Source organism: Pituophis catenifer, unplaced genomic scaffold, assembly GCF_029215685.1.
Source record: "Pituophis catenifer annectens isolate HBS135680 unplaced genomic scaffold, rPitCat1.0.hap2 SCAF_2, whole genome shotgun sequence".
NCBI lineage: Eukaryota > Metazoa > Chordata > Lepidosauria > Squamata > Colubridae > Pituophis > Pituophis catenifer.
The window spans coordinates 94,792,608-94,814,792 of NW_027256882.1; the positions used below are offsets into that span (position 1 = coordinate 94,792,608).

Below are 22,185 nucleotides of genomic sequence, written 5' to 3' on the forward strand. Positions count from 1 at the left end.
AGAAAGAGTGTACATACTCCTATAGAGTCTTCCTATTTAAAATAAAATTTTAAAATGGCCGGTCCATTTATTTAATCAATATACAAAATGAAAGTAAATAAGTAGGTAAATAAGAAATAGTTTTGAGGGAAGTATTTGAAATTTAGACTGTGCCTAAGCACATTGATGGTTCTGTTTAAAAACATTATTATGACAAAAGTTCTCAGTAGGATTTATGAATAGCTTAAGGAGGGAGAGACAGCTGCTGCCTGGAGCACCACCATTACAGCTATTACTAATACCATCATCAATGAATTCCATAAAGAAGATTGCATGGGTGCACTATCATGCAAAAGCAACTGATTTACAAAGCTCAGCCATATTATTACTTCAATGATTATCACTTGAACCAATAGTCCAATTCTTTCAACAAGCATAAGAAATAACAAAGCAAAATAAAATTAAATATTAATTAATCAGTTTAGCAGGCTATTGAAAATTATTCCAAGACTAAACAATTCATAAGTATATTTATTTGTTAATGGATTAGAGTTTAAACCTCAGTCCTCTTACAGCAGGGGTATTAGGCTCGCATCGTCACGGCATCGTCACGTGACATATGGGGACTTTTTTCCCCTTTGCTAAACTGGGTGGGGCCAGGGCCAGCACATGATGCATCTGGTCTGTGAATTTGACACCCCTGTTTTACAGCAACAGCTCTAAGCAATAGAAAACATAGCAATGGAAAGCAACAAAGCAAAAATTGGCAAGTCCTCTAAAATAGCATTTCTCGATCTGAGCAACTTTATGTGTGTACTCCAATTCCCAGAATTCCCCCGCTAGTAGATGAGGAATCTTAAAAGATTCTGAGAATGCACTGGTCTAGGACTTTTAATTGATAGGCCCATTAATATAACATATTTTCATTTAATGGTATGTTTGAGAATGGAAGGTAATTGTCTTCATTTAATGCAGGATTCGTTACCATTACACATTACAACCTGCTAAAGATCTTATGCTATGCATTGATTTATTAATTAATCTAAACTTCAAAAAATAATATATTCCGAATAATCAAGGGGGATTTATCAAAACTAGACACATTTCAGATAATATTCAGGTGGTGGAAAATTTGGTTGATTTAAACAAAAAGAAAGACAAAATTTCAATTTTGTAGTACATGGTGTGTGTGTGTGTGTGTGTGTGTGTGCGTGTGCGTGTGTGTGTATGTCTTCTGTGTCTCTGTGTGCCTTCAAGTCAGCGTTGACTCCTGGGGTCTGTCTGGACAAATCCCCGCAGTTTTCTTGGCAAGGTTTTCTTCCTATTGCTGAAAGTGACTTTGTGCCTAAGGCAGGACTAGAACTCACAGTCTCCTGGTTTCTAGCTGGTGCCTTAATCACTACACTAAATTGGTTCTTGTGCATATTAGCTCCATGTGAATTGCTTATAGAAAAATTATAAAATGAGATCCTCAATAAAGTGATGATAAATGGCATTTTTAAAACTTTTAAATCCTCTAAAATTACTAGACAGAGATCTCCACTATTCCTTTGGATCTTTGTTTAGAACTGCTAGCTTGTGTTATTAGACAAAATTATGCTCTCTGTGATTTTTGCATAATTAATTAGAATATTAATCGATATTTTCTGCTGATGATCTTTTATTGTTCATCTCTGAGTCTTGTACAGTAATTTAATTTTAGCTTTGCTGAATTTGATTAATGCCTTTGCTGAAATTGCAGGATATTCTATTAACCAATGTATACTGGTAATCATTTCTGAAGATAAAATTTTGTTTAGTCACACATTAAGTGATTAACATTTTTATATAGATACTGAAGGTATCAATTATTTAGATATTCTTACTCCAAACAACATTTCTCAAACTGTAACACTAAATACAAGTAAGATATATAAAGAAGCTTCTCTGTCCTTTGGCAGATTCAACTTTTAGGCTATGATCAACACTAAAAGTGAACAGAATTCTTAATATTTTCTTTTTTACATGGATCTTTATCTGGAAAACATTTTCAAAAACTCAGTATGCTGTTCTATACATTTCTATGAGGTGCTTCAATTCTGAAGATACCTTTGAAAAAGATGCAACTATCAATTAAAGATGGGAGTTTGGTATTTTCCAAATTTTGAATTATACATTATGCATGCCTTTTGATTACTATTAGTACTTGTGGTTATCTTTACTTAGTCCATAGGTACTGTCTGTATCTTTCTGTAATGAGTAATGCCTTTAGTTGGATTCAAAACAATTTACTTTAATTGAACTGTTTTGGATTCAAAATGTAATAGATTTGCTGTATTGTCTATTAATATATATTTATTCACAAACTGTTTATTATTTTTGAATGCTTATATTCTTTTGAACTATGTAATGACTACATGGATATAGCAAGATATTGATAGGGCAATGGACATGGAGTCTGTATGCCAGTGGTGGCGAACCTTTTACTCACCGAGTGCAGGTACGTGCTTCGTGCGATTCGCATGTGTACATGCTATCCGCACTAACACGCGGCTCCTCTCCATGTGCTGCATGCACAATTTCACCAGCTGCACATCCACATGTTTTTTGAGCATGCAATGCACATGCACGAATGCTGTCTACATATGCACATGCTGCACACAAGTAGTCTTGCGCACATGTACAAATGTGCATGCATGCAGTGAGCTCCAAAGATCAGCTGGGTCCCCTGAATTGTACGCATGCACACTGGAGGCCCGAACATCAGCTGGGGCGCATGTGCATGGGTAGCTGCAGGTAAATTGGGCAACAGCTCGTGTGCCCGGAAGGATGGCTCTGTGTGCCACCTTGGGCACGTGTGCCATAGGTTTGCTATCACGGCTCTATGCCCCGATTACTGCCAGCCCAAGATATCTTTAATTTGTTTCTTACAATTATAAATGAAAAGTAACTTTTAGATATTTGAAGTCTTTACTGATACTTTTAATCACTCACTTATGATAATTTGCATGCCTTTTTATTAAACAAACTCTTTTTGTTTAGATGGCCAGGTTTTCTTTAATATCCCGTGATATTAAGCACTTGGACATTACACCTTAAATTTGTAAAAAGAAAAATTGCATCATCAGCATATAAAAGATGGAGGACAAATTTATTTCCTAGTATTGAAGGAAAATTATTTTTAGACATATTCTGGATTATACAATTAATGGAGAAACTGAAAAGGAGTTCTAAACTACATGCTTTCTTAACCTGCTTCTACATGGAAAACCTCTGAAAAGAGGCATTTCTTATTTTACCCTAAAATGTCAACGCTGAACATATTTGTAGATATAAAATGCCATTCAGGGAAGTCACAGGATTTTTTCAGAAAATAATAACCTAATTTATATGTTAACCCCCAAATCTAACTGAAACAGAAGTCTGATGTCCAGCTTTAGTCACATGACATTTTTTTTTCAGCCTCAGGAATTACAACAGCTGCTGTCAGGAATATCCACAGCCATCTTATCCAAATGTCGTATTACTCAAATATGTGAATATTTGCAGACAGTTGAATTTCTAGCCAATCATGTATAAAACATCTGTTTATGAAATGTTTACGAGGAATCCCAGATAATTACAGAATAATAGCATGATAGATGATCAAGCTTCTTTTCCAAGCTTTAAAGCTGACTAAATTTCATTTTACTTCTGTTCTGTCAGATGTTTATCTGGCTTCTTGAAAATGTTGAATTGGGGAATTTATTATTACAAATTAAATTTGTTCTCTAAGTTTAGGGACTTTTTAAATATATTTCTCCATGTCAAAGTTGTAGTATCTTCTCAGGGTCAGTTCTCCTCATTAAAAATACACGAGTTAAGGCAGTAAAAAGAAAAGAAAAAAAAATAAAGATATCAAACATGTTAATGAAACACATAATGGTAAGAAAAGATGCAGTTTCTACAGTGTCTATTTTTTTCAGCAGCTTGTTATTGGAATTTGTTTATTTATTAGCTCTATATCCTGCTTTTTGTCTCAGGAGTTTGATGGGGATTATTTCCACAAGTATCAAGGGAAGTGTCAAGAGAGAGAAATTGGATTCAAAGCCATCAAGTAATTTTCCTTGAAAAGGTGGAATTGAATCTAGATTTCCTCAGTTCTGGTCCAACATCTTCACCAGTACCGTATTTTTCGGAGTATAAGACACACCGTATCCCCCCTAAAAGAGGCTGAAAATTTGGGTGTATTTTATACTCCGAATGTAGCTTTTCTGAAGCTTTTTTTCAGCCCTAACGAGGCGCTAGTGAGGCGCTAGCGAGTGAAGTGATGTTCCCAGCTTTGCCTGCTCCCTCGAATCTCTGCTGTGCTTTAACGAGGCGCTAGCGAGTGAAGCGATCTCCATGCTTTGCTTTGACTCTCAGCTGTTCTTTGGAAGTCTTTTTTCAGCCCTAACTAGGCGCTAGCCGAGTGAAGCGATCTCCCCCATGCTTTGCCTGCTTTTCTCATTGCTGCTTCCTTTCAGCTGTGTCTTAGAAGCTGTTTTTTATCCCCAAGCAGGGGATAAAAAAAGCAGCAAACTAATGTGCTGAAGCTGACCAGACTAAGGATGCTAGCCAGATGAATACATGGTAGGCAGATTTTTTTCCCCCTATTTTCCTCCCCCAAAACTAAGCTGCCTCTTATACTTCAGTGTGTCTTATACTCCGAAAAATACGGTAAATCACTTTGACTTCCATACTGGTTAGGGAATTCTGAGAATTGAAGTCCACACATTTTCAAGCTGCCAAGGTTGTGAAACACTGTACTGAATTAATATCTGATGAACTATTCAGTTTCATTCCCATCATACAGTCAGGTCCAGAAATATTGGGACATCGACACAATTCTAACATCTTTGGCTCCATTCACCACTGCAATGGAGTTGGAATGAAACAAACACAATGTGCGTTAACTGCAGACTGTCAGCTTTAATTTGAGGGTATGTACATCCAACTCAGGTGAACGGTGTAGGACTTACAGCAATTTGTATATGTGCCTCCCACTTGTTAAGGGACCAAAAGTAATGGGACAATTGGCTTCTCAGCTGTTCCATGGCCAGGTGTGTGATATTCCCTTATTACCCCAATTACAATGTGCAGATAAAAGACCCAGAGTTCATTTCAAGTGTGCTATTTGCATTTGGAATCTGTTGCTGTCAACTCTCAAGATGAGATCCAAAGAGCTGTCACTATCAGTGAAGCAAGCCATCATTAGGCTGAAGAAACAAAACAAACCCATCAGAGAGATAGCAAGAACATTAGGTGTGGCCAAAACAACTGTTTGAAACATTCTCAAAAAGAAGAAACGCACCGGTGAGCTCAGCAACACCAAAAGACCCGGGAGACCACGGAAAACAAGTGTGATGGATGACTGAAGAATTCTTTCCCTGGTGAAGAAAACACCCTTCACAACAGTTGGCCAGATCAAGAACACTCTCCAGGAGGTAGGTGTATGTGTGTCAAAGTCAACAATCAAGAGAAGACTTCACCAGAGTGAATACAGAGGGTTCACCACAAGATGTAAACCATTGGTGAGCCTCAAAAACAGGAAGGCCAGATTAGAGTTTGCCAAACGATATCTAACAAAGCCTTCACAGTTCTGGAACAAGATCCTATGGACAGATGAGACCAAGATCAACTTGTACCAGAGTGATGGGAAGAGAAGAGTATGGAGAAGGAAAGGAACTGCTCATGATCCTAAGCATACCACCTCATCAGTGAAGCATGGTGGTGGTAGTGTCATGGTGTGGGCATGTATGGAACTGGTTCTCTTGTATTTATTGATGATGTGACTGCTGACAAAAGCAGCAGGATGAATTCTGAAGTGTTTCGGGCAATATTATCTGCTCACATTCAGCCAAATGCTGCAGAACTCATTGGACAGCGCTTCACAGTGCAGATGGACAATGACCCAAAGCATACTGCAAAAGCAACCAAAGAGTTTTTGAACAGACAGAAGTGGAATGTTATGCAATGGCCAAGTCAATCACCTGACCTGAATCCCATTGAGCATGCATTTCACTTGCTGAAGACAAAACTGAAGGGAAAATGCCCCAAGAACAAGCAGGAACTGAAGACAGTTGCAGTAGAGGCCTGGCAGAGCATCACCAGGGTGTTGTGGCCCCGCCCTCTGAGCCTATCTCATCGGAGGAAGAAAGCTCCAAACATGAGGGAGAGGAGTCAGCCAGGCCTCCCTCTCCAGGCCCCTCCCCTCTGGCACTGTCTCAGGTGCCAGCTGAGGGAGAGGAGATTAGCCAGGAGCCAGGTGTCTCTGATGAGAGCGAAGAAGGAGAGCCGTCATTCCTGGATGCACGCCAACGAAGGCGTGATAAACGGTTGCAGCAGTTAAGGAGGCGTGCTAGGGATTAGAACTGAGTCACTGGACCACACCCCAGAGACTATATAAGAGAGGGTGGTGGCTGGTAAAACTCCGTGACGAACCAAAACTAACTTTGGCTAGTCACTTGAACAACGTCTGAAGCTGCCGAAGGGATATTGTTTTTGCTGGACTATTTGCAATGCGTATGTAATTTTATGTTATCTGTGGCAGTAAAGCTCTTGGCAGACGGTGCTTATATTGTTGCCAAGTTTGAGATAACGACCTGTGTGCGTGCCAAGTACTTTCTTAACCCTCAGCTGGCTGTGTTTGTGTGTGTGTGTGGACGGGGACAGATCACAGGGATGAAACCCAGCATCTGGTGATGTCTATGCGTTCCAAACTTCAGGCTGTGATTGACTGCAAAGGATTTGCAACCAAGTATTAAGAAGGGAAAGTTTGATTTATGATTATTATTCTGTCCCATTACTTTTGGTCCCTTAACAAGTGGGAGGCACATATACAAACTGCTGTAAGTCCTACACCAATCACCTGAGTTGGATGTACATACCCTTAAATTAAAACTGACAGTCTGCAGTTAAAGCACATTGTGTTTGTTTCATTCCAACTCCATTGTGGTGGTGTATAGAGCCAAAGATGTTAGAATTGTGTCGATGTCCCAATATTTCTGGACCTGACTGTATAAAGCTTGACAATTTCAACTATGTTGCAAGTCTTAAAATGCTTTTGCTTTAAATATTTTGCTTCTCAAATTGTACACCATTCTAAATGAAAGAAAGCACAAAATTAGGATGGAATTGACTGAGATAAAGGTCTCAGTATCAGAATACTTACAAGAATAGTTGTGACAATATAGGTCCTGTTCTGCAGAGTTGTTGTTTCATTTGCACCTTGCTGATCTGTGATAGTTGGAACAAATTTTTCATCTTCGTTCCAATACCCAATCTAGAAATAATTAACAGAATATTGTACATCTTTGGCCAAACTCTATGTTCTATGCCCTGAGATTCCATATTTGTGAGAAAACTTTGTGGTAAACATTATACAAAATAAATCGACTATTTTTCAAACACTCAAATTTATTTACATTTTAAAATTTGTGGCATCATTGATTTTGTTCAGACCTTGAACAAAGACCTTCAGATCTTGAAGACAAAGGAAAATTGTAAGACATAAGTACTTGATGTGTGGATTTAGGTGCATATCATTAGATTAATGAAAGCATATATGGATCTTTTATATTAACATTTTTGAGATAGATATGATATTCATATTTTTCACCTTCTCCTCTTGCAGCATGCACGAATTGTCCTTAAAATTTTAAACTTTCAATGACTCTGTATCTTTTTAATTCAGAGATTAGATGAGTTTTACTGGCAATAGGAAATCATCTGGGAATTAATCTATTGTTAATACCTGTATGAAAAGTTCTGATTTGAATTTTTTGACTAATGTATCAGTTAGAAGTTATCACATTTTAATTTTCTGGATGTGAAGTCACAGTTCTTAACAGACTAATACATTTTTTAAATGTACATTTTTGAGAGAAAATGTTATATTTAAATTCATATTAAATATTAAAATAATATTGAGATGAATTATGGATTTACAGAATTAAAATATACCATAAGAATAAATAGGATATAATTATGAGAGCATATGCACCAAGACAAATTTCTTGTGTGTCCAATCACACTTGGCCAATAAAAAATTCTATTCTATTCTATCTATTATCAATTTAAAAAAGCAATAGAGATGGGTTTAAAAGTCTTAAAATTCATTGTGTTCTATTGTTTGGTTTTTCATTCCAGAATCTTTTCCTATGGATTAAAGATGAATCTATAGAAATACCTACCAGAGTAGTGGATGAAGTTGGGAAGGGATTACATACTTTTTAAAAATGTTGATAGAGGCTCAGACATCTTTTTCAACTTTATTTAATCTCAAGGAACACTTATTTGCTTACAGAAGCACCCTTTACAAAGTATGATGATCTCTGATTGCAATAATAAAATTTAATATGCTTTGACTCTTCACAAAACAGTTTTTTCTCTCACCTAAATTTCCTGATACTTCATGATATGTGATTCCAGGAAGTGTTGGAGAAGAAAAGAAACCAGCCTGTGAAGAATCTGCATATTATGCTTTCTAAAAGTTGAAGAGACCCCAAATTTACTTCTACAGAAATTAATGAGAAAAACGTTTCAAATCCTAGACTACAAAAATAAGTGCCAGAGATAAATCCATTTTATTCCTTATTTACACAAATGTTTTAGCTCATGACAAAAGTGGCATCAGGGAATCAATGTTTTCAGAAACAAGTTCCATTCCCAAGCTAACCAGCTTTACCTTTCTGATCCCATCATGTTTCATTTCAATAACATGAAGGGTGTAATTAGTTCGATGTCCTTTCTCGTTAAACTGGACAGTTCCTGTCAGTCCTTCAAAGCGCACCTATAAAAAGAGGGGAGGAGGTAAAAGATGACAATTGTTACAAAATTTTTGTATCTGTCCAAACCTCTTAAATCAGATCAAATGATATATATATATGGATCAATACATATCAAGCTTTTTCTTCAGGTGTTTTCTTTTCAAGTCGTCTGCACTGAGGACATAACCTCATTTGGGTGCAGGTAATTTCAACTTTCCAGCTCAGACTTTTTGTCAGGTTCCAAAACCCAGGAAAGACACATTGGGATTCTTCTAAGCAGATGCCTTTATGGTTCCTCATCTAAAGACAGAAATCTTGCCAAACTAAAGCAGACTACTTGCACCATATAACACATATACTCTGGGAACTGGAGCCGTCTTCACCCTCTTTATCTCACATAAACTACCTAAACTGCTTTGTCTCTTGCTCCTCTGGAATGCACTCCCTCCCTTCTGGGAATCAAGACTGCATTCCATTACACTTTTCCAGTTAACACAGAGCAGTTGGGGATAAAGGACAAGCAAAGTACACTTGCAAACAGGTTGCCGAAAGCTAAGACCTTCTTATACTAAATGTGGGATTGTTCATCTGCAAAAGACAATAGATGGAAGTTAGCCATTGGCTTGGCAAAGGTAATTAATGGAGAATTTTTCTCACATATCTGAATGTTATCTTACTAACAAAATCATCATCCCCATCATCTAAACTATAAAGGATTTATAAACTACACCTAGTCCTGACTTTACAGTAATTTGTTTAGCAACTATTCAAAGTTACAATGGCGCCGAAAAAAGTGATTTACAACCAATCCTTGCACTTAAGACCATCACCGCATCCCAGAAATCACATGATCACTATTTGCAACTGTTGCATATTTTTGATAGTCACAGTATTCCATGATCACCATTTGTTACCTTCCCATTTAGTTTATGACAAACAAAGTAAGTCAGGAAGCTGGCAGGAGATCACAAATCATGGACATGTGATGTCTAACTTAGTTTTTTTGATTTGTATAAGAAATACAACTGGGACTGCGGGAACTGCTGTTGCTAAGTGGGGCAGTCATGCAATGTTTCAGTTAATAAATACTTTGCTTAGCGATGGAGTCCCAATTAAGAAAAAACTACCTTCAAATTAAAAACAACAAAACACAAGGAAAGATTGTGTTTGCAGTAGGCTGGAGGTGAGATGACAATGTCACCCATTCCTGACTCCAGAAATTGTTGGCCCATTGCCATGAAGAGTGACCCAGTTCTATGCAGTTCTGTCCATAGACATTTCTTTTCTCACAACATTTTCAGAATCCGAACATTTTAGCGCTGAATTGTTAAGTGCCTCCAATAAGGTGACTTTTACATATTTTCCTGTTCTAAACTCCCACTTCTCTTAATACTAGTACTGAATGGATTGCATATATTGTATAATATACAGACTCTGTTTCAATGCAAAATCTTAATAGGATATTTTTCTTGTACAATGGAAAATAGTAAATTAAGGGAGAAGGCAGTTGATGTAACTTATTTCTAACAACCTAGCTTTTATCTAGAGGAAGCATTCAAACATGCTGCTCATCATCAATCTGATACAGTATAATCAAGGAAGAATTGTGTAATGTTATTTCAGCATCTTTGACACAGCTAGCATCCACTTATAAAAAAATATAAAGCATAATGAATTCTCTAATGCAATCCTATTTTAGGTTGCTGAAACATTTTAATTCAAGCTTGATGAATTCAGGATCCATACTTAGAAAGAAAATGCATTCTCCCCAAATGTTCACAGTTAGATATCTTTTCCTAAATAAGGTGGTTTTTCAAGACTACTTTAGAAATTCAATTTCAGTACAAATACTCAGTGATCATCCTTGTTTATAGTACAACATGATATGGATTTACAGACCATGAAATAATGAATAATGAATAGCAATTCAGATATTCTAACAATGTTATAATCTGTCCAGGGTTAAATTTTGTTTTATTTTCTAACCTGTTGTAGAGCTCTCTGGATATCAATCCCTTGTCCCCAAGGAACAGCTGGATTTGCCAAGCAATCCCCGGCATTCCCACGACGGGAAATATCGATCCGTTGTTTTCTGAGACTCTGAAAAGCTTCTGCCATTACCCGAACCCCATCATACGTAAGAGCAGATGTGTACTAGAAAATAGATTAAAATAAGCATGTTGGCTATTAGGCTTGATTTGGGAAATGCTTGTTCCTTCTCCCAAAACAGGAACCAGGAAATCTTCAATTTCCAGGATTCAGCCACCCAAACTGGTATTTGGTTAATTTCAATGTCGACTTAAGGTGTCACAAAAATAATTATGTTAAGTAATACTGGGTGCTTCAAAAATAAAGAGCAGCATTATTTTGCAGGTTTTTGAACTGAAGTTGTAATTGCTATTCATAGCATTTATCCTAGCACTTGTAGGAACCACTTATTTTGCATGGTTTGCTGCAATTCTCAAAGCCAAGCTGTTAGTGCATGAGGCAAGAAGGAGTTTTAATTCTCAACCAGGAGCCCGACACTGATTTGGACTAAGAGGGAATGCCTGGCCCAAGGCCATCCAGCTGACTTCTATGTCTAGAAGATTAGAGCCTCCCAGCTCAAAATCCAGCACCTTAGCCACTATATCATACTGTCTCTTGGGATCTGAGTTAAAATACCAATTTGGCTGGAATTGACAAGCCATGAGAAGCCATATAGAATTTTGCTAGATGTAGCTGAGTGGTGACTTGCATGTTCTTCAGTAGGTACATTTTTATGCCTAATAATATTGATGACAATTATAATTTCCTGGGAAAAGCTGCAGTTGCTTTAAGTAGTTTGCACTCCTGCACAGTCCAAAGCACAACTTACTTATTATGCTAATTTTGCTTTCAGCCGTGTTTTAATTAATCTGTTCTACCTTGAGAATCATTTTTGTTTGATGAAAATACAAGATATCCAGAATAATAATGACAACTTGATTTCAGTGGGTCTAATTTAAGTGGGTACAGGATAATTCTGGATCCAATGCATTATAATATTTGCTGCTGCAGGCTTTAGAAAATTATACATAGGAAGTTAGAGGCTTGGACTCTGTCTTTAACTGTTCAAGATTTGTATCATGACAAAGTGAGTTTCTGGCTGTGCAGGTTATCTTAAAAAAAAAAAAAAAACTAGTTTGCCTTAGTATGAAAGCTCCAGATAATTTCCCTCCCTCCCTCTCCCTCTTTCCCTACTATATTCAGTCTACTATACAACTTACCAATCTTTAAAATATTGTCGCAGTAAGGTGAGAAAAAGAACTTAGTTTTTCACAATGAAGGATCTATGAGAAGGTAAGCAACAGAGTATGTATCTTTCTATCACATCTATACAAAGTTCCGAGGATGAACTCTGTTTTTAAGATTATTTGTTCAAAAGATTCCATAGCGCCATATATTTATTCAACTCAGAGCAAAGCAATAATTCAGCACCCCACTAATTAAATAATTTGGTATAGAGCCCCCCAAACAGAAGAACAAGGCATGAAATTTCCTTTAGTTATCCTAATGCTAATTAATCCATGTAAATTACTTAAAGACTGAAATCCTACTTACATGCAATATTGCTTCCGAACAACCCAAAAGAACTTCTCTCTGAGCACTAACTCTGAATGTTATAGAAATAGTTGCAGATAAGTTTCTTTAATTTCCCATAGATATGTTTGCACTTTGACTGTCAGAATTCCCCAAGAGTATAATATCCCCAATAGAATATGGGCATTCTGTCTGGATAGTCTGTAAGTTAAGCACATCTGGAGAAACTAAGCAGGGATAGTTATGGACATGCTAGTGTCCATGCAATGTTAAGCCATTATTAAGGAGGAACTCATTGCTGTATCCTTTTGCATTTTGTTGTACTGCTTGAACAAACAACTGTTTGTTGTTGCCTTTGGTGAGGGAGGGGCACATACGGTAAGGTTTAATAATAAATAAGTAATTTATTAATTTCATTTGCATACATTTTGAGGTCCTACGGACTGAGATACCTTTTCTACATAATTTTACTTAGACACAATATAAACACAAATAATATGAATATATATATATATATATATATATATATATATATATATATATATATATATATATTATAATAGAAATAATTATATTAATAAATAGTGATAGGTCCCTAAGATGAAATGCAAAAACATATGGAACACCACTTGAACATCATCGGCACCAATCAATTGCAAAAGGCAGCTTTACTTGGAACAGTTTACATCTTGTGACTATACTTTTAACACTGTCAAACATTAACATCTGCCTATCCCAGGTCCTTGGAAAGGACTTGATGGGTGGGTAAAAATACCAAATCCAGTCAACAACAACAACAAGAAGTAAGAATAATAATAAAAAATCTGGCTGACTGTGTGACCAACCATTGGTTGTGTATATATATGTTCTGTATGTATGTTTGTATGTATGTATGTATTATTTATTTATTATTGATTGATTGGTTCAATTTATTATTTGCTCAAGCAAGTCCACTCTAGGGTGAAAGCATCTCCACTGAAGGTTAGAGACCATAATCTACAGTGTTGCTCTAGTACCAGTTGGGAAGTAGAGTTTTTTTTTTTTATTTCCCAGTTTAACTCCAAGAGACAGTAACTGGCCCATAATCACCCAGCTGGTTTCTGTTTCTAAGGAAGAACCTGCTTAAACCTGCTCCTAGTCAAACCTTACTACCACATTAGTAAGGTAGTAAGGTTTACTACCTTACTTACTTACTTACCACACACTGGTTACTTACTACCACACACTAATTCATGTGTGTGTATGCTTATTTATGTGCTTCAAAATGAGGATTCTTCATTTCGAAATTCCTCTTTAGTTTAGCAAAAGAAAACAGTGTTTTCTATAATTTAACTTCACTGAAACCAATTCTGCTGTAATTTGCTATGGAAAAAAAAAAGCCTTAAACCCTAGTCTGACATAAGGAACAAGAAAATGGCATTAACACCTCCTCAAACAAATGGGTTTTCAGTACCACTTGCCTTTGGCCTCTTCCAGTCCACCCGAGGTTGTTCCCTGGCATCATTGTTCTTCCACTGTTGCATAATCCTGGCTGGGATGGTATCTGTGTAATTCACCAATTGGAATCCGGTCACATTTGCTCCACTTTCTTTGAATTTCCCCAGGTCAATATCCATAAATCCCTAAGGAGGAAAAAACAACAACAACAGCAACAACAGCAGTGATGAATGAACACATATTAACATAAGCAGTAAACTTTTATACCACAATTTTTACCAATACTGATGAAAAATGCAATAATCTAAATATCCCAGACCAGAATGTTATCCTCCAAAAGTTGTTCTACACTCCAAGTACTATAGAAAATTCTTTGCTAATTAATAATTTTTACAATGTTTTTTTTCTTTAGGGAACAACAGTGGAATTTAAAAATAATTTAACACATTTTAAATACATAACTTTCCAAAGGAGTTTTCAAAATAATTGCAGACTAATAAAGAAAAGAGTGAGGAGCAAATAAGAGAATGAGAGCCTATGAAAATGACATGGATGAGGAAAATGCCTATTTTTCTAACCATAAATATAAGTAGAAATATAAAATACACCATTGTTCTTTGCGCAAGCAAAATAATGTGACTCGCCTAAGCAGAATCTTCTACAATATAGTACAATTTACCTAAATATGTTTGGAAAAAAGAAATAAATTAAGTACTCACTAAGGTGTATATGAGAAGGATATAGAAATTGGGATAGTTACATAAGCAATTGCAACATGCGAGAGCAGGCCAATTCTGCTTGGTCTCTCGGCAGCTTTCGATACTATCAACCACGGTATCCTTCTGGAGCAACTTCAGGGGTTGGGAGTGGGAGAGCTTTGTGCTATCCTCTTCTTTCCTCTGTGGCTGTTCTCAGTTTGTGTTAATACTGTAGGAGACAAGAGATCCATCCATCGCCCACTGCTTTGCAGGGTCCCACAAGGCTCGGTACTCTCTCTGCTCCTATTCAACATTTACATGAAACCACTGAGTGAGATAATCCATCACCATGGATTGAGACATAATCAATCTGCTAATGATACTCGAGAGACCGGAAGCGTCATGGTGAGACTGGCTGGGAAAATACCAGGCTCTAATGAGCCTGGCGAAAACTCAGCCAGATGAACCGCTGTTTGGGGGGGGGGGAGTGTCTTCAGACCGGAACCATCCTGTAGGGACGGTGAAGAAGGAGAGGCATCTCAGATGGCTAAAGAGGAACAGGCAAGTTCCTTGGAAAGTCAGAGAAAACTCTTCGATCCAATGGCGGGGGGCGGCGGCCATTGCGACCGCCATGAAGCTGGGGCATATAGAATAAGAATTGTGCAGGAATGAAGATTTGGACGGAGTATTGGTACCAGGTGAGCAATTGGCAAACTCACAGGTAACAAAGAAAAAAATTGAAAATTTTTACAGCTATCCCGGCATGGAAACAGCAGCTAAATAGCATCGGGGGAAGTTAATTGACAGAGAAGAAAGAAAGTGGAAATAAAAAAGCCCAAAACAGAGTCTGATGTTTAAATCTTAAATATGGATACTGAATTTGGAGAGACTAAATTTATTATAAGAAAAATAAAACCAAAAGAAAATACTTTTGGAATAGGATTGAATATAAACTGTAAGGAAAATTTTGAACTTTAAAGGAAGATTAAAGAATAAAGAAAAACCCACAATAAAAAAAAACCCTGTTAAAGATTTTAAATTGAACTTGAACTGGAACGCAAAGTTGGAAATTGGAAAATATAAAAAAAAACTTAGAAGAGAAAGAAAGTTAATTGGATTCAATATACAAAACTGGATACTTTCCTAAATTGTTGATTTGGAACTTGTGGATTCTAGAGAGCCATCTACTGGCAGAAAAAAAAAGTACTACATTGAACACTTTAAATATGGGAAATCTACTGCGTCCTTGAGGAATGAGCTGTGAGAGTTTGTAAGGAGGATTTGTTTTGTCTTCAACAACTTTGATAACATAAGAAATGGAAAACAAGAAATTTTAAATTGGACTTAAAAAGTAACTAGAACGCCAAAATGTGGCAAGAACTAATTGAAATGGTTCAAATGGTACGTTTATCATTTGATGTGGACAGAGAAAAATCAAGAATTTTCCTGGAGCATAGTCATGGGATGAACAAGCTACTAATGAGAAGCAAGAAAATAATATTGAAGACAAAGACACTGATGAAAAAATAAATGATTACATTGGGAATAGCAATGAAAAAAAGAGTGAATAATAGTTTCAATGATCACACTGAGATTAACAGTGCTAAAAATAGAAAGGTCAGAAAGAAGCAGAGAGGTAAAAAGGGGAATAGATCAGCTGAGAATAGAGGGCAATCTAGGCAAGAATTTTTTTTTAATGATTATATCCGAATTAACAATGTTAAAAATAAAAAATTCAGAGGGGAAAAATTGAATGACTACATTGGGATTAACAATGGGGTAACAAGGAAGATAAGAGGAGAAAAGGAGAATAGAACAGAAGAGACTAAAAGAGAGGATAACTATAAAAAGAAGAAAAAGAAAATGGGTGGTATATTAGATGGATCAGGAGAAAATGGTTAAAAGGAGTAATTAATGGACAGGAGGAAGGGTAATATGAAATATATGTAAAGTAATAATTGTATTAACAATAGAATTAGGATTAATATTTGTGACTATTATTTGAATAAGAGGAGATTTGGTAAATGAAATGGAAATGAATAAAATTATATAAAATGATTTATTTAAGGGGAAATTATTGGGATTGTAAAAATTGAATTATACAAAAAGAATCATAAAAACAAAGATGAAGGATTGTATTGTTTCTGGTGGTGGATATGTTTAAGGGATTAAAATATTGAAATTTAAATGAAATAGAAATGAATAAAATTAAAAATATTGGGATTGTTAAAATTGAACTTAACTGACAACATAACTGATTTGAGATAAAATGTTTTATTTAGAAGGGGAAATTATATACAAGTATAATAACAGCTGTATAAACAATTATGATAGAAGTAATATTGATGATTACAGTATTTGAATAAAATGAAGTATATTTTGTAACACTGAAAGTGTAAAGAAATTGCATCAATACTGGGATTGTAAAAATTGAATTATAAAAAAGGAATTATTTGAAGGGGAAAGTTGGAATGAATTGGAAATGGAAGTTAGGTGTACTTAAAAAGGGGATTATAAAAGTAAATGGGAAGAATTGTATTGTTTTGGGTAAAATGGTAAAATGATTAATGATAAAGATGATGTAAAACAAATATAATGAAACATATGTTTAAAAGGGTCAAATAATGGATAAAGTAGTAAGATAAGATAAAATTTGGTCCATCTTTGGGAAAAATTGACACTAAAGAAATAATTGTGAAAAATTAAATGTTTGAATGACTGTGCTTAAAGTAAAGAGTTTCAATAGATTAAAAAATTGTGATAGGTGAAGATAAGGAGGTGAGGGCGGATGGTAGTATTGATTATATATTTTATAAAAAAATAAAGCAGAATATTGGCAGAAATTGGAGTATATATAGTAAATATGGAGAAAATAAGCTGTATAAATTTTGACTCTGTCAATACTCTGTTCAGAAATTATGTATTTTATGTTTGTGTGTCTGAAAAAAATAAAAAATTGTTTAAAAAAATATGCTAATGATACTCAACTGTATATCAGCCTCTGGTGAGTTAAGTGATGACATGACCTCCCTCTCACAGTGCCTGGAGGCTGTTGGGGGCTGGATGGGGAGCAATGGGTTGAAATTGAACTCTGGCAAGACCGAGTGGTTCTGTGTCTGGGGTTCTTTGGTCCCTGGAGAATTGCCACTTTTGGTCTTAGATGTGGTGGCACTGTCCCAAACAGACCCAATGTGTAATCTGGGGGTTCTCCTGGACTTGCAGCTTCTGCTCAAAGAACAGGTGGCAGTTGTGGCCACGAGGGCCTTTGCACAATTGTGCACCAGTTACGCTCTTTCCTGGACCAACAATCCTTACTCACAGTCACTCATGTCCTAATCATCTCCTGTCTTGACTATTGCAGTGCACTCAGTATGGGGCTGGCCTTGAAAAGCATCCGGAAGCTCCAATTGGTGCAAAATGCAGTGGCCTACATGGTTTTGTGCAGATCTCAGTGTGCACATGTGTTACCTCTCTTGTGGAAGCTGTATTGGTTGCTGATTTGCTTCTGGGTGCAATTCAAAGTGCTGGTTGTCATGTTTAAAGCCTTTCATGGCTTGGAACCAGGTTATTTAAGGGATCATCTCTTGCTGGTCACATCCACTTGACCCACTAGAATGGGGAAATAAGGAATGTTGTGAGTCCCATTTGCTAAGGAGGTATATCTGGCGGGACACAGAAGAGGGGCCTTCTCTGTGGTGGCTCCCTCCCTCTGGAGCATCATACCTCCAGAAATTAAACTGGCCTTCACTCTGACACTCTTTTGGAAGGCCCTGAAGATATGATTCTTCCAGTGGGCCTAGAGAAACCAGAGCAGGAAGGAGCCCATTAATTGGTTGGTATGAGTGTGTGTTGCCAGTGTGTGTGTGTGTGTGTGTGTGTGTGTGTGTGTGATTTTTTAAAAAAATATTTATTTAATATTGTGTTTTTATTTCCTGTAAGCCGCCCTGAGTTGCCGCGACCGAGTAGGCAGCGATATAGTTTTTCCAAATAAATAAATAAAAATTCTTGAATAGATTTAGTTTTGATGACATCACTCATTCTAAACCCAGTGCTTTGGGTTTTTCAACTTTTGAAATGATGCAGTGGAACAAAACGGGTTGTGGAGAAGTAGGAATAATAGAGCAAATGAGACATGGCTCACTGTGTAGAGGCATCTGTTCGATATAGTGCGTTTTTATCCTACCACATTCCACAAGGGTTTAAGTGTCTTCCAAGTGTATAAAGCCAATGGAGCCAAGGCAAAGTGACAACAGCAGTTTTCATCCCTGAGGAGTAGCAAGCCTGGTTTTAGTAATTAGCTTCAGAAGTAAATTGGCAAGAGGAGAGAAGAGGGAAACCACAGAAATACCAGGCATTTAGACCGAAAGATATTCACATTTCTGTTGATTCATGAACTAATGGAGCCGCACACAGTTTTGGGACAGTCTGAATTATTTATACTGTTCTGAACAGAACTCAAACCCAATCTATGCTATCCTTTAACAAGGGTGGAGTTGAATATGTTTCAAGCCTTTACTGCCAAAGAAAAAGGAAAAAGTGAAATGGTGACTTTAATTTCAGTGTGAAAAGGAAAACAGGCCCATTAGCCAGAACACATTTTCATTATAGCTGCTTGAATAATGAAAAAAAGTATTCCTGGGAAATATTCAATAGACAAAGTGTCTACCCTTGGAATATTACCCAGGAATATCCAATTTAACTCTCATGCCTTTAGTCAACTGATAAAAAAATGGATGTGTTTCCTCAAGTTATAGATCATGAAATAAAAGTTTTATAAAATCATATGTTGAGGTACAGATTAAGCTTACTTTCCCCAGTAGTCTCCAGTAGTGGAACTGAAACTTTAACCCCTAAAGTGACCAATGAGATTTGGTCATGCAAACCAGGATTATAGCAGTTATACTGTCATCCCAACATATCTAGTAATCCACATATTAAAAGTGTTCTCAACTGAACAGACAACTGTTTAGATATTTCCCTCTGAACCCATTGTTTATAGTTTTGAGGCAGCTGCATCTCTTTAAGGCTCTTTCTCAATTTTTCTGAATTTGTGTGTATGTTGGAAGCCATTTCCTGGTTCTCTGTGTACTCAAGAACATAAAAAGAAGGCTTCAACATGATCCACCTGTTTTTGGAAGCAGAAAACTGTGTTCACTATAATCAGTCCTGATACCAATCTAGACACACTATTTTAGACTAAGTGGACTTTCTGAATCTTCAGACATATTTCAAGGAAGAGGTACAGTATGTGTATGAGGGTGCTGTGGAAATGACCTAGGGAGACAAGAGAAAGAGCTGCAGACTGGACAATCATCATGTAAAAGATAACTCAGTCCACAGAAAGAGACAAGGCATGGAAATCTTCCCTAGTTAAGGGCCACAGAAAAACTCCATCCCCACTGCTTCCCAAAACTTGTGGTCCATATGGAGCTGGAACCATTGCAACACTGAGCTTTTAGCTCCCATCCTAGAATACTGTTTATTTGTGCAATTTTATTTTTCCTTTTTTTGGGGGGGATGGATTACAATAGATTCAGAGCTTGATAGATAACTGTCCTAGAATGAAAAAAATATCATAATGTTGGAAGGACAAAATCTTAGATGGTACCACAAGCTACATCAGTTAGGGGCAGTGGTGGGTTTCAAATTTTTTTACTACCGGTTCTGTGGGCGTGGCTTGGTGGGTGTGGCATGCCTTCATGGGTGTGGCATGGCTTGGTGGGCGTGGCAGTGGAATGATACGGTAAAATCTCCATTCCTACTCCACTCCAGGGGAAGGTTACTGCAAAATCCCCATTTCCTCCTGATTAGCTGGGACTCCGGAGGTAGAGAATAGATGGGGGTGGGACCAGTCAGAATTTTTACTATCGGTTCTCCAAACTACTCAAGATTTTCGCTACCGATTCTCCAGAACTGGTCAGAACCTGCTGAAACTCACCTCTGGTTAGGGGTATAAAGCCATGATAAAAAGTAGCCATTCATAACATCATTCAATTGGAAAAGGCTGCAAAGATAATCTAGACCAGAATTTTTCAAACCTGGCAACTTTTAAGATCTGTGGACTTCAATTCCCAGAATTCCCAAGTACCAATTGATGTGTTTTATACCTTTCAATTTATAGTTAATCAAATATGACATAAACTGGGTTTTTGCTTTTAGAATGCAGCATCCATTGGGAGAATAGCACGTTTAGAGAACAGCATAAAGGAAGAAAATAGATAGCAGATAATAATAAATAGAAGGTGGGATATGTAAAGTTGCTCCTTTTCCTGCTGTGGTCTTGAAGACAATCGCTTCTCAAAGGTAGCATTAGGATAAAATGCTCGTCAGCACCAATGAGGTTTCAGAGGAGGAATAAATGTGTTAATGGTGCTCCAGTTTTCATCCCTATGTGCAACAATGTGAATGTTAAAGGCATTCATTTAAAGTCATGTCTAGTTTAGCCCTAAGCTACGCAAATCTGGCAGGTCATACTTTTAGTTTCATACACAAGAAAAGTGCACTTGACAAGATGCTAAATCATACTTCTATTCACACAAGTGAAAAATCAAACAAGAAGTTAGTAAACTATAGCCAATACCAAGCAAAAAATGTTAAAAAGGGTAAGTTTTGACAACTTCTACATTATGACTTATTTATAAACCATGAGTTAAACTAAACTGTGCCCAGCTTAGACATAAGGAGAATGTATGATTAATTATGATTTTCTACCAGTCAGGTTTGCTAATTCATATGCAAAAGCGTCCTGGCGCTCCCATGTGACACCTCTCCTGCGCGAGCTGCACTGGCTCCTGGTAGTCTTCTGGGTGCGCTTCAAGGTTTTGGTTACCACCTTTAAAACGCTCCATGGCTTAGGACCTGGTTATCTACGGGACCGCCTACTACCACCAATAGCCTCCCACCGGCCAGTACGCTCTCATAGAGAGGGACTCCTCCGGGTGCTGACAGCCAAACAGTGTCGGCTGGCGGCCCCTAGGGGGAGAGCCTTCTCTGTGGGGGCACCTACCATCTGGAATGAGTTCCCCCCAGAGATACGGAGGATCCCGGATCTGCGCACCTTCCACCGCGCTGTGAAGACCTTTTTATTCTATCAAGCGGGCTTGGCCTAATCTCCTCCCTCTTTTAATATGTAAATTTTAATCTGTTTTTAAATTATTGGGGTGTCTTAATCTGTCCGGGCCAAAATGATTTAATTTGATTTTATCTGGTTTTTAAATTTTGTGTATTTATGTATTTTATTGCTTGGCTGTTCACCGCCCTGAGTCCTTTGGGAGTATTTATTTATTTATTTTATTTATTTATTGCGATTTATATGCCGCCTTTCTCCCTAGGGACTCAAGGCGGCTTACAAAAAGACAACTTCAATACAAATCACAATACAATACCAAATTAAAATCAGTAACCCAATTAAAAACGATTTAAAATTATATCAGTGTACCCCCAAACGGATCAGTTTAATTGGCGGAAGAGCCACGTCTTCAGCTCGCGACGGAAGGAAAGAAGGTCGGGGGCTGTCCTGAGCTCAGTGGGCAATCCATTCCAGAGGGTCGGGGTTCCCACAGAGAACGCCCTCCCCCTGGGGGTCGTCAGCCGACATTGTTTGGCCGACGGCACCCTGAGGAGGCCGACTCTGTGAGAGCGCACAGGACGATGGGAGAACGGCTGGAGATGGTCCTGCAAGTACCCCGGGCCTAAGCCATGAAGGGCTTTATAGGTGAGCACCAGCACCTTGAAACGTATCC

The 22,185-nt window shown here is 37.3% G+C and overlaps 1 protein-coding gene across 4 annotated transcripts in view; it reads right to left on the reverse strand.

Annotated features, from left to right (window-relative positions):
* Positions 1–22,185, reverse strand: part of GRIA1 (glutamate ionotropic receptor AMPA type subunit 1) — a 235,904-nt gene that overhangs the window by 56,947 nt on the left and 156,772 nt on the right. For 3 of the 4 annotated variants that reach the window (XM_070933859.1, XM_070933856.1, XM_070933857.1), the window contains 4 exons: positions 13,769–13,930; positions 10,734–10,901; positions 8,666–8,770; positions 7,151–7,261 (listed from right to left, as the gene is read on the reverse strand). In XM_070933859.1, the coding sequence (XP_070789960.1) occupies positions 7,151–7,261; positions 8,666–8,770; positions 10,734–10,901; positions 13,769–13,930 (546 nt within the window). The remainder of the gene's footprint in view (positions 1–7,150; positions 7,262–8,665; positions 8,771–10,733; positions 10,902–13,768; positions 13,931–22,185) is intronic. The other variant, XM_070933858.1, reaches the window with a different exon arrangement.